The sequence below is a fragment of the Trematomus bernacchii genome, unplaced genomic scaffold (assembly GCF_902827165.1).
Source record: "Trematomus bernacchii unplaced genomic scaffold, fTreBer1.1, whole genome shotgun sequence".
Classification (NCBI taxonomy): domain Eukaryota; kingdom Metazoa; phylum Chordata; class Actinopteri; order Perciformes; family Nototheniidae; genus Trematomus; species Trematomus bernacchii.
In genome coordinates, this window is record NW_022987625.1 from 1,347,652 (window position 1) to 1,360,207 (window position 12,556).

The 12,556-nt window shown below is 42.3% G+C and overlaps 1 protein-coding gene across 1 annotated transcript in view; it reads left to right on the forward strand.

Annotated features, from left to right (window-relative positions):
• Nucleotides 1-1,411: 1,411 nt before the first annotated feature.
• The window catches only part of LOC117484444 (C-Jun-amino-terminal kinase-interacting protein 1-like), a 41,821-nt gene continuing 30,676 nt past the window's right edge, over nt 1,412-12,556 (forward strand). The window contains exon 1 of the mRNA XM_034132916.1: nt 1,412-1,683. Coding sequence (XP_033988807.1) covers nt 1,612-1,683 — 72 coding nt within the window. The 5' untranslated portion in view covers nt 1,412-1,611. The remainder of the gene's footprint in view (nt 1,684-12,556) is intronic.

Sequence of the window (12,556 nt, forward strand, 5' to 3'; positions counted from 1 at the left end):
ACTACAGCGTCTCCAGCGGGTCGAGCGGTCTCGTCTGGACGGACACGTTTCTTGAGCCGATTCCGTGTGGACGGAAGACTTTTTTGATATCGACTAACCCCTAGATTCCACCGGGTCCGTCTGCGCCGCGTTACGGCTGCGCCGCGGTTTTGGTCCGGCCTCCTCCGGCATCATACCCTACCAGGCGCGTTTCAGAAGCATTTCAGAAGCGGAGCGTCTTGCCTGCCGGCTCGCAGTTTTTGTTGATTTGGGCATATTTCCTGGACAGGCTACTTTGTACAGACAAAGTTAATAATAACTGTAATATTCCTGTTATAAACGACATGAATCAAAGATGTGTTGCTGTATTTTAGTGGTAAAAAAATGCATTCATCATCATAATTATTCTATATATATAATTTACACAGTGCCTGTAAACCGGAGGAGAACGCTGGCATTTCTCCTCCTACTTGAAAAACTACGGAGGGATAGGGTCTGCAAAATTAGTTTGTGTGTGTGTATATATATATATATATATATATGCTATATGCTCTGAACGTTCCACTTCCTGCCTGCCCGACCTTACGTTACGGCTGCGCCCCGTCAAAAATAGGATTCATCCTCATTTTAGAGGAGCCCTGCGCCGAGCCGCTTCTGGGACGCTTCTGGGACGCTTCTGGGACGCTTCTGGGACGCTGGGACGCTTCTGAGCCGTAACGCGCCGCGTGTGGTGGAATAGCACCCATTGACTAGAGTGGCCGCGATCGCCGTGAGCGCCGCGAGCGCCGTGAGCGCCGCGACGCACGGCGGACGGACCCGGTGGAATCTAGGGGTAAGGTTTGTTTTCGTCTCCGTGTAAACATAGCCTGATTGTGTTGATTGTTGACTGCTCGGTTGGTTGACTGAAGGATTTGTGGCTCAAAGATTAGATGACTGTTTGCTGGCTGCTTTGTTATCTGATTGAACGACTGTTTCTTTGGATGGCTGCTCTGTCGCCATTGTGTCTCCATGGCATTACTCTTTCTGTATAATATTATTTATCTGGGATTAGGAAAACACAAACAGTGTTTATTAGCCTTAACTCACAGAAACCACCACAGGCAGATCAGCTGATGATGTCATGCCTTGCTCTGATTGGTTGGCCCTGACTTCCTCCTCCCCCTCCCTCTCCCTCTCTTCATCACCCTGCCTTCTTCTCTCAGTCATCCGCCTCTATTCAACAACACCCACCTCTCTCTCTCTCTCTCTCTCTCTCTCTCTCTCTGTCTCTGTCTCTCTCTCTCTCTCTCTCTCTCTCTTGCGCCTCCTCTTTCTGTCCCTCTCCTCTCCGTTACACTCTGCTCCTGCCAGGAAGCTGATGCTGATGCTGATGATGTGACATTGTGGCCAGCCAATGCCGATAGCAGGAGAGTGGGGAAGGGGTGTGTTCAGAGGCTGAGCTTGGGTGAGATCGATGCTGCTGAGGAGACCACGGAAGAAGAAGGAGAAGAGAGAGAGGTAGAGGAGGGTGGGGGAGGCCTTGTCCGAGCTAAGGAGCGCCAGCACTGGCTTATTAAAAGAGGAGAAGAGGAGGAAGAGGAGGAGGGAGGGAGAAAGCTGTCGCATGTTAGAGGGGTATCAACCTGTGCTGTCATGGACAAATATCGACCAAAGAGACCTACCACCCTGGCTCTGTTCCCACAGCGGCCACAAGCCGGCACCCAGGTAGGAGTTTGGGAGGATCCCTGCTCTGAGACGGCTACAGTGTGTGTTAATGTGTGTGTGTGATCAGGCAGCTGTGGCATCAAGTGAAAATGGGTTACTGTGTGTGTGTGTGTGTGTGTGTGTGTGTGTGTGTGTGTGTGTGTGTGTGTGTGTGTGTGTGTGTGTGTGTGTGTGTGTGTGTGTGTGTGTGTGTGTGTGTGTGTGTGTGTGTGTGTGTGTGTGTGTTTCCTGGGTGGATCATTTTTGATGAGGCAGCAAAGGATAACATTGTATCAGTGTGTGTGTCTGTTTGTGGCAGTGGGTCAGTTTCTGAAAATGGATGAACTCTAGCTGTACATTTCCTCAGTAAAAAGGCTCCTGCATTGTGTATTGGCGGCAGTATTCCTGGGAGAAACACATCATGTTTGTGTATCCCCCAGTAGGTGGGCAGCTGGGAGTTCATTGGCTTGCTCAAGGACACGTTGACTGACTGGCTGTGTGTGGATTGACCCTCATTGCGCTATTAAATAGGAGCCTTCAAGCTGTTCTGCCATCTTGTGAAATACACATGTGTAAGGATGGGTCAGTTGTTACAGAGAAACAGAAGAAGAGGATAATGCAAAGCCAAGTCAAAAAAGGTCTATAAAACAAGTCTGGATGATAGTGAGGTTCCTGGCTCAGTGAGGATGGTCTCTGGAGGGGGCCAGCAGGACTGAGTGGCTCTCACTCCGCAGTATATGCCTGTGTATTCCTTTAAATTAGCTGCATCCTGTTTACTGTGAGCAGATCAGAGGAGAGTCTGTTACCCTAACCTGGGTTTCCATTCAGCATCAACATCCAAATCTCAATATAGGGAGGTGCTTATGTCCATTGGAACATCAAATAAAATCAGTGTTGTTGTGTCAATACTGAGACAACAGAAATATGGTGTTGATTTGGGCAGATATTAAACAAACTATACTTATAAATATAGACATGTTGCATGTAGAATGAAAATGCACAACATACTGTTGAGAATTGTAAGTTTTGTTCTCATAGCTAAATACTGGATAATATTGCCGATGGCCAGACACATTTGCATTTATAGAATCTTAAAGAGAGAACAGAAATGTGTTCAAAATGTCTCATCTGCTCTGTGTGTTGACATTAATAGCTGATGATCTTCATTACATTACATTACATTGCATTGCATTTAGCTGACGCTTTTATCCAAAGCGACTTACAATAAGTGCATTCGACCAAGAAGATACAAACTAGAAGAAAACAGAATCATATAAGTACATCAGGTTTCATAGAGCCAAAACATTTCAAGTGCTACTCAACTGGCTTTAGATAAGCCAGTTCTTTATTAGTATATAAGTGCTTTGTTAGCAATTCTCTGTTAGTAATTCTATCGCTCGAAGTGGAGTCGAAAGAGATGAGTTTTCAGTCTGCGCCGGAAGATGTGTAGGCTTTCTGCTGTCCTGATTTCAATGGGGAGCTCATTCTTCATTCTCATTCACCTATAAATGCATAAAGTACAAGCTTGTTATGTGTATTTCTTATTAAACAATTTAATTGGATGGTTGACAGTTTAATGTTATTTAATATGTTTCATCCTAAAACAGGAAATATTGAAACATGACAACAATAGTCAAACCCAACCACGGACTGTTGCTCCTAATAATCTTCTCAGTGAGCAGTCAGGTGTAGAGCAGGCTCAAGCAGCTTTTTTGTTTTGCTCTTTCAGAGTTAGTGGGTTAAAGGGCTAAAAGAGGGCACTTTTAATAATAATAAATAAACATTTATTTTTTACAAACAGCAATACATCGGCATCGGTAACTTGTATATATATATATATCAGTCGTCAGGGCCAGCAAGGCCTTCTCTGGCCTAAACACTATCAGAATCCCTGACTAACCTCATATCGTTTTTACATTAACATGTATTGAATGATTTCTAATAGTCTGTTGTCTTCAGTTCATAGCTTTTCTCTGTGTTGCTCTCGGTTGCGCTGCGTCCAGCAATGGTTGTTAATGTTGGAGATTTTATCCAATCATATTTCAGTCAGAATGTGTTGCTGGGTCAAAGAGATCTTTCCTGAGGCCTTCAGAATCAACAGTGCGGGCCTTGTACGATGACGTCTGCATTTTCACGTCCTCTGATTGGATTGTCAGAGCTAGTGAACAGTGTATAGCATGTGTAGCGACCGGTAGTGACCTGCTAGCAAATGGCATCTGTAGCGTCCTTAGCAACCTATACAATCTAAATAGCTTTTGTGTAAATATTAAGACCCACAATGGCTGACAGCGGAGGAGAAATTGATTTGGTGAAGCTAGCAAGTCTGTCGCAGCCCAGACTTGGAGTACTCGAGGCCTGGACTCGGACTCAAGTGCCAATTTTCAGGACTAGTGACTCGACTCGGACTTGTGCAGTGATGGACTTGAACTCTAACTCTTGAATTCTCCCACACTGTTGGTCTCGGACTTGAACTTGGACAACGTGTAATTTCATGAGCAGGAGTTCACTGTTTCATGGTCACTGTTTGAAATGCTGTTCCACTGTTAAAATCATCTCAATTACGTTCTCACCAACAATCCATATAAGGAAATGAAACAACCACTTGAACCCCAAGAATGAATAATATTATATATTTATGTTTATGGCCCATCCCTAATAAAATAAAAGTCATTCAGTAGAGTGAGGGTTTAGTTATGTCAGTGGAATGTTAATGTCTTTTCAGTTTCTATGGATTTTGCAACCACTAAATAAAACGTTTTTATTTGTAAAGCAGCTCTTTGAAGGCAGTCTTGGAACTCGACCCAACCTGGATGATAATAAGCCTTATATTTGTATAGCACCTTTCATACAAAAATTGCTGCCCAAAGTGCTTCACAGCAGTTATATAGACAGAATAAAAGCAATGCAGAAAATAAAAGGATAAAAGCAATGTAGACAATAACAAATATTGATTGATAATAACCAAACCAACAGCTACATTTAAACAAATATATCCACTCAGATGACTCAGACTTGTGAATCGGACTCAGACACGAACAGAGGCAATGATGACTTGACTCGGACTTGACTCAGACTCCTGTTGGGTGACTCAGACTTGGATTCGGACACGAGCACAGGTAGTAATTCTGATTACACGTCTGTTTGTTTCTCAACCATTCTTTGAGTTGACCTTTAAAGCTATTGAGAGTGGGACAATCCCGTATCTCAGTTGGGAGGCTATTCCACAAAGAGCTGCCTTTAACGGAGAGGACATTTTGTCCAAAAGTTGTCCGTCTATGGTGGACTTCACAGTCTCCTCTGGTTTCTGACCTAGTGCAGCGTCCAGTGTGTTTTTTGTGGATGAATTCCCCTAAGGGAGGGGGGGGGGGGGGGGGGGGTGGGGGGGGGGCAGTCCATGTAAACATTTATAAATAAAACACATACTTTTAAAAGACTTCAAATGGTCAAAACTCAAGAAATGGTGTTTCTCAAGGATGGTGCAGTGGTGATATGAATAAGGCTTTCTGTCAAACACCTTGATAGCTCTCTTGTACAGCTGTTCTATTGGTTTAAGGTGTGTGTGCACCGTTGACCCTAACACACTGTTTTTTGTTCGATAAGTAAGACTTAAACCAATGTATAGAAAAAATTGAAATGAGTCAGCTTTGTAAGGCAAGGCAAGGCAAGGTAAGGCAAGGCAAGTTTATTTATATAGCACTTTTCTGTACACGACAATTCAAAGTGCTTTACAAAACAAATTAAAATACTTTTTAAATCAAATCAAATCAAATCAAATCAAGTTTTATTTATAAAGCACATTTAAAAGCGATTTTTGGTCGAGCCAAAGTGCTGTACATGTAATAAAAACACATTACTACAATCACAATAAAAGACAATAAATTACAACAGATATATATAAAAAATAAAAATAAAACACAAGGAAAAGTCAGGAGTCGTGCTCCGCTCTAACTAGAAGGCCAGAGAGAAGAAGTGTGTTTTTAGTGTAGATTTAAAAACCCCTAGGGTCTGGGCCGACCTCACATGGAGGGGCAGAGTGTTCCAGAGCCTAGGGCCAGCTGCTGCGAAGGCTCGGTGCCCTCGGGTTTTAAGCCTGGTCTTGGGCACTACCAGCAGCAGCTGGTCAGCAGACCTTAAAGCTCTGGTTGGGGTGTAGCGCTGGAGGAGTTCAGCTATATAGGCCGGAGCCAGCCCATTAAGTGCTTTAAAAACAAATAAAAGGATTTTAAAATCAATTCTGAACCGAACTGGAAGCCAGTGTAGTGAGGCCAGAATTGGGGTGATGTGGTCACGCTTTTTGTGGCCAGTCAGCAAACGTGCAGCTGCGTTTTGGACTAGCTGCAGGCGTTTAATTGAGGCCTGGTCCATACCCACATACAGAGCGTTGCAATAGTCCAGTCTTGAGGTAACAAAGGCGTTAATAACCCTTTCTAAGTCATTAAAAGATAAATGCGACTTGGTTTTGGCCGATAGTCTTATTTAAAAAAAAGCAGGATTTGACTACAGTGCTGACCTGCTTGTCGAATTTAAAAGTGCTAGTGAAGGTCACTCCAAGGCAGTGGTTGCGTTAGACATTTTCGTTGTCCGTTATTTTGACGGACAGGATCGTAAAATTTCCGTCATAATCCATTATTACCCGTCATTTTATTTTTCATGTTTTAATGATGAGACATATTTAATATTTATGTTTGGGTACTAAGCAGCAAATGTTCATTCATTCCTTTTTTTTATGATTCATACAGAACTTTTAAGGGCATGGAGAAAAAAAAAGATGAACAGAAACACCGACCGTGCGGTCACTTTTCATGTCAAAACGAATATGAATGATTTATTTTTCCTTGCCACTTGCTTGTCCCTCTGCTGCTGGCTGAACGTTGTCAGTTTTAGTCTTACTGGCTTGTCCTTCATCCTCCACTGCATCAATCCCTCTTTTTTCACCTCGTTTATCCACACCATCACAATTACTGGGCTTATTAAAAAAGCTTCGGACACTCAGCTGCCGTGACATTTTGCGATTGCTAAAGCCGGTTAAACAACGAGGTAATCAACGAGGTCAAATACAAGACTAGACAATAGCTACTTAATATACACACACTCGCCACCAACTGGACAGGGGTGTGAATTACTAAATAATAGTTACAGTAGAGTACAGTAGATCGCCCTCAGTCGACCTGGCCACTAAGGATGTAATATAATGTGGGCCGCTGGTGGACATTTTGGCGCTGTTCCGAGTTGTGTTCTAATCTGTCAAAATGACGGACTGCTTTCAGAGTTTTCCGTCAGTCTTGGAAAAATTACGTCATAGACGGAAAATATTCGGTTAACGCGACCTCTGCTCCAAGGTTCATGACCGAGGGGAGAATGTTTTTTTTGAGAGAGCCCAGAATATCAACCGGAGAGGCTGGAGTTTGGGGTCCAAAAAAGATGACCTTAGTCTTGCTCTCGTTGAGGTTGAGAACGTTTTGCTCAGCCAGGATTTTATCTCTGTTAAGCAGTCCATCAACTGCTGTAGTGAGTGTTTGACATTTGCTTTGAGAGGCAGATATATCTGTACATCGTCGGCGTAGCAGTGGAAGGGAATATTATGTTTTGTGAGAATTGAACCTAGGGGCAGTATGTACAGTAGAAAAAGGATGGGGCCCAGAATCGAGCCTTGGGGAACCCCACAGGTAAGAGGGGCTTTGGCAGAGGAGAAGGCACCTAGCTGTACCAAGAAGCTACGGTCTGTCAGGTAGGACCTGAACCATGCAAGGGCAGAGCCTGTGATGCCAGCGGACTGTTCAAGCCGTGACAACAGACTATGGACTATGGTCCACAGTGTCAAAGGCAGCTGTCAGGTCTAACAGCACCAAGACAGCGGAGCTACCTGAGTCGGCGGCTAGGAGCAGATCATTAAAAACTCTTAAAAGGGCTGTTTCAGTGCTGTGCATGGGTTTGAAGCCAGACTGAAACTTTTCATGGATTCCATGCATGGTTAAAAAAGACTGCAGCTGGGCGTAGACAACTCGCTCCAGGGCTTTTGATAAAAAAGGTAGCTGGGAGATGGGCCTAAAATTTGCGAGAATGGAGGGGTAGAGATTTTTCTTTTTAAGTAGTGGCTTAACCACGGCATGTTTGAAGGCAGCTGGGACACATCCTGAGCTAAGAGAGGTGTTTAAAAGTAATAAAATACTTGCTCCAACTGAATCAAAAACATCTCTGAGAAGGCGAGAGGGAATGCTGTCTGAGGTGCAGTTTGTCGGCTGCAGGTGCTTGACTACATCCGAGAGAGAAGAGAGGGATACAGGCTCAAAGTGGTCGAGGACAGCAGGGCACAGAAAGGGAGCAGAATCTGGGGTAGCACTAGTGTGGGCTAGCCTAAGAGCAGATACTTTTTCAATAAAAAATTTAAGAAACATATCACAGAGAGTAGTCGATGGGACAATAGAAGAAACATCACAGGGATTAATGATAGAGTTGAGGACATTAAAAAGAACCTGAGGTTTATGGCTGTTTTTGGAGATTAACAGAGAAATGTGCTCTGTTTTGGCTGCTTTGACTGCCGTCTGGTAGTCAGAAAGGCAAGCACGAAGGATTTCTAGGGAGACATGGAGTTTATCCTTTTTCCATTTTCTCTCTGCACGTCTGCAAGCATATGAATGATATGTTATAGGAGCAAATAATTCAGGGAAGAAAGGATAGGCCTACTAAGTATTTCCATCAAACTTTATTTTTAGAAATGTACAAAATGAACATAAATATACATATATACACGGTATATCATCCATTCCTCCCCGTTGTCGGCATCTTGCCAATCGCAGCCAGGCCTCAGTGTGGTAGTCCCGTCCCCGTCATGTATTTTCCGCCAGGATCTGGCTGGACGAAATCAAATGCAAATCACAAAATATTAGAGAAACTTAGTTGTTTTAGATTCGTTAGTAGTAGTTGTGGTAGGAGTGTGGATCTATCTTTATCCATCTATCTAATCAACACAGTAAGCTTGCCAATAATATGCTAACCTAGCTATCTTGTTTACCTTGTTAGCAAACACGATATATCCGTTAGCTCGGAGGAACGGCAACTATAATGAAGTGTAATAAAACTACTATGAACAAAAGCTAGTGGTTCATATTAGGCTAGCAATAACGTGTTTATAATTGCTATCTTATACGGGTAGTCTGCTACGTTCGGTCATTCATTGTAACTGGCATGAATACAATGTTTCCCGCTAGCATGTATAGCTAGCCTCGTTAGCTATACATGCTATCAGCGTCGGAGGAAAGCCAACTGTAATGTACCGTCCTTTGGGGGTCTGTGAGCGGGCAAAGAGAGGAGATTTCCCCGTTGTCTCTGCTGGAAGTGTGAAATAAACAGAGTCCCCATTTCAGGGACACCTCTTGGAGGTCTCTAGGCCGTCCTTTGGGGGTCTGTGAGCGGGCAAAGAGAGGGGATTTCCCCGTTGTCTCTGCTGGAAGTGTGAAATAAACTTAGTTGTTTGATGTTCGTCAGCTTGCCAGCTGGATTACAATGCTAATCTACGTTTGCTAGTTGTTCAGTTGTTCAATATGCTATACTATACTATGAACAACAGATAGTGGTTCATATTAGGCTATCAAGCACATGTTTACAATTGCAATCTTATATGGGTAGTCTGCTACATTCATTGTAGCTGGCATAAAAACAATGTTTTTCCGAGCAAACTCATGTCTAGCTCTTAGTAGCCTTGTTGTTTAGCTCGGTAGCATACACGCTCGGAACGCCAGCTATAATGTAATTACGTTTCGCGACTGACCGTACGGTAAATCACCTGGAGTATACTGTCTATGAGTATTTCGTGTGTGAATGCAGACATTCTCCTGCTATGAGATACATGTATGTAAGGCCATCTGCTGATATTAGAGTTGATATGGAAACGCTAGCAACTTAGTTAGCACAGTTTGCACTGGCTTAGCAGTCCGAAACATGTTTACACATTTAAACAGTCGTGGTAGATACCTTGTTTGATAAATACACAAATAACAATGCAAATTTACAGGTTGTGTACCCGAATCTTCCCCTGCTCCAAACGGTCCAAACAAACTAGGAATAGCATCGTCCTTCAGTTTCAAATGCTGTGCATATCCGGCCTCAAACTGGGCAATGTTTTGGAAGCTTTCGTCTGTGAAATGCCGCACACACAGTAACGTTCTTCGAACCTCTGAAGGAACAGTGTTAAAAAGAAATTTCAACCACTGACTTCGTCGTGGTTCTTCCGTCGGTAGGACAAACAGCTCAGATTTCTCCTCACATTTCAGGAAACAGGTCCTTGGCAGTGGCATGACTGGATCGATTGTGAACTGAACCAGAGCTTCCAACAGTAAATGTTAGGCTGGCAGAGGGTGCGGCCAGCGCCGCTGGGTGTGGCCATAGCTCTTCGGGATTGGTCCATTTAGTTCCGGGTACCGCATGACATCATGCCGTACCCGGAACTAAATGGAAGACTCAAATGGGCAGTGACGTATCTCCAACGAGGCGTTTTGGGGAGGTATTTTCTGTGTTAGAGTTTTACTCGCTACAGGGTGTACTTTGAGGGTTTTGACTCTGCACACCGTTTACATGCATAAAAACCTTCATAACACACAAGGGGACGGGTAATAACCGGAAAAGCATGACATGGGCCCTTTAAGATATTCATTGCTATCGGGATGTTAAGAGCATTCCATGGAATATAACAAAAAGTGTATCTCGAGCCGGTTTCTCAACTTACCTACCCCACCTTTAACATCCCGATAGCAATGAATATCTGAAGTGCTTTGACAAAAAATCCATAAAAAAATGTCATCTGTGGAAGCCATAGTACTGTAAAAAGTACGACCAATCATTTTAGCCGGCCCGGCTAAAATAACTGGATGGCCTACCTGCCTGTCAGCCTTCCATCTGTGCACAAACTTATCTCGTGCCCTCATTGGTCATGTGCGCGTTCGTGTGTGTTGGAGGAGGGGCTCTGTAAGGAAGTGGCAGATTTTCTCCGGTCGTGTATTTTCAAATTCTAGCGATCTCGAGCCAGTTTCTCCAAAATGACCTACCCCACCTTTAATGTAAATTAAAATTAAAATGTGAAGGAATGTGTGTATAACAAAATACATCCGTCATAAACAACACCGGAAACAGACATAGGCAAGATCCTCAGCTCGGTGATTGTATGTTTTAGCCACAATGCACGTTGGGATATGGTGTTTATGCGATGTGAAATCCGAAAACATTTAAAAAAAATTAAATAATACTTTATTCCGAGTGTGCTTGCTTTTCTCTTTGGAAGTCATCACATAACGGCATTGTAATACACGGTTTGGCTGCATTAAATATGACACATCTGCCGTAGTTCTTTATTTATAGAGCCCTGATTAGAAGACTTCTGGACAAACAGGAAGAACTGCCGCCGAAACTGAATACGTTACGTGGATCATAAATATATCAGCAATTAAACAACATCTTACATTTCTTTTCACACAATACGTCTCCTTGCAGTATCAATACTAATTCGGCTGACTTTTATATTTGATCCAATTGGTAGATAGGCTGTATTTACACCATAACGGTGCACAGCTGATAGAAAGGCACATCTAGTGGTTAAAGCACGTTATTGCATTTTATTATTTTTCACAAAAATGAAACCCTCGATAGCAAAAACAGAATTAACTGTCATTAGTAAACCACTCAAATAAAAAGATCATAAGTGGTTTTGTTTTACATATATTTTAAGGATAATAATAGCAATGTAACACTGTCTATGACACTTACTGTATAACACTGATTTGAAAAACATACAGAAAAAACTAATTCACTGCCCTTAATAAAGTATTTAAATATACATTTCAGGTGTGCTGTTTTGTTTAGATCATTAACATCTGGAGCTCTTTTAATGTCCTTTTTGATTATTGTTACACCAGGTCTTGTCAAAACCTTTATTCCATATTCAATATCCATTACTAAACAAAACAGCAATTCTACTCCACTACAATTCAGAGGTTAACCTGGTATTTTTACTCCACTACATTTATTTTAGTTACTTTGCAGATTCTGATTAATGATGTGAAATATAAACAAGCCTTAAATCAGACTTTAGTTACACCTGAGTAAAATTCAGGGAAAGGTGATTGTCAAGTGCCAACAATCAGGAGAGATATTTGATAGTTGCTGCTTGAGAAGACTAAACATTTATCTGCAGATCCCTATAAAGTATATTCATTACTCGTTATTCTCTACTAATAGTTAATTAAAGACTGTATATAATGGCTATTTTGCACATCCCTTTCAAGATTTCAAGATTTTCTAAGGTTTATTGACATATCATATACACAACTAATTCAATAACGTGCTTTAACCACTAGGCGGTGCACACAAGGTACAAACATCACAGACAGAAAGGTATATCCGTCATTTAACAGTAAGCTATTGAAATTCTGAATCCATAGATGTGACTCCCATCACCCAAAACCCCTGACTATTCTCTCAACTCAGTATTTACATTCTTATATTCAAAGAAAATCAGTAATATCTTTAAAAACTACAAGTCCCTTTCTATCAGCTGTGCACCGTTATGGTGTAAATATAACCTATCTACCAATTGGATCAAATATAAAAGTCAGCCGAATTAGTATTGATACTGCAAGGAGACGTATTGTGTGAAAAGAAATGTAAGATGTTGTTTAATTGCTGATATATTTATGATCCACGTCACGTTTTCAGTTTTGGTGGCAGTGCTTCCTGTTTGTCCAGAAGTCTTCTCATCAGGGCTCTATACATACAGAACTACGGCAGATATGTAATATTTAATGCAGCCGAACCGTGTATTACAATGCCGTTATGTGATGACTTCCAAAGAAAATAATTTTCGCAGATTTTCTTGTTGCCCTAGCTGGTCGACACCTCTTTTAGC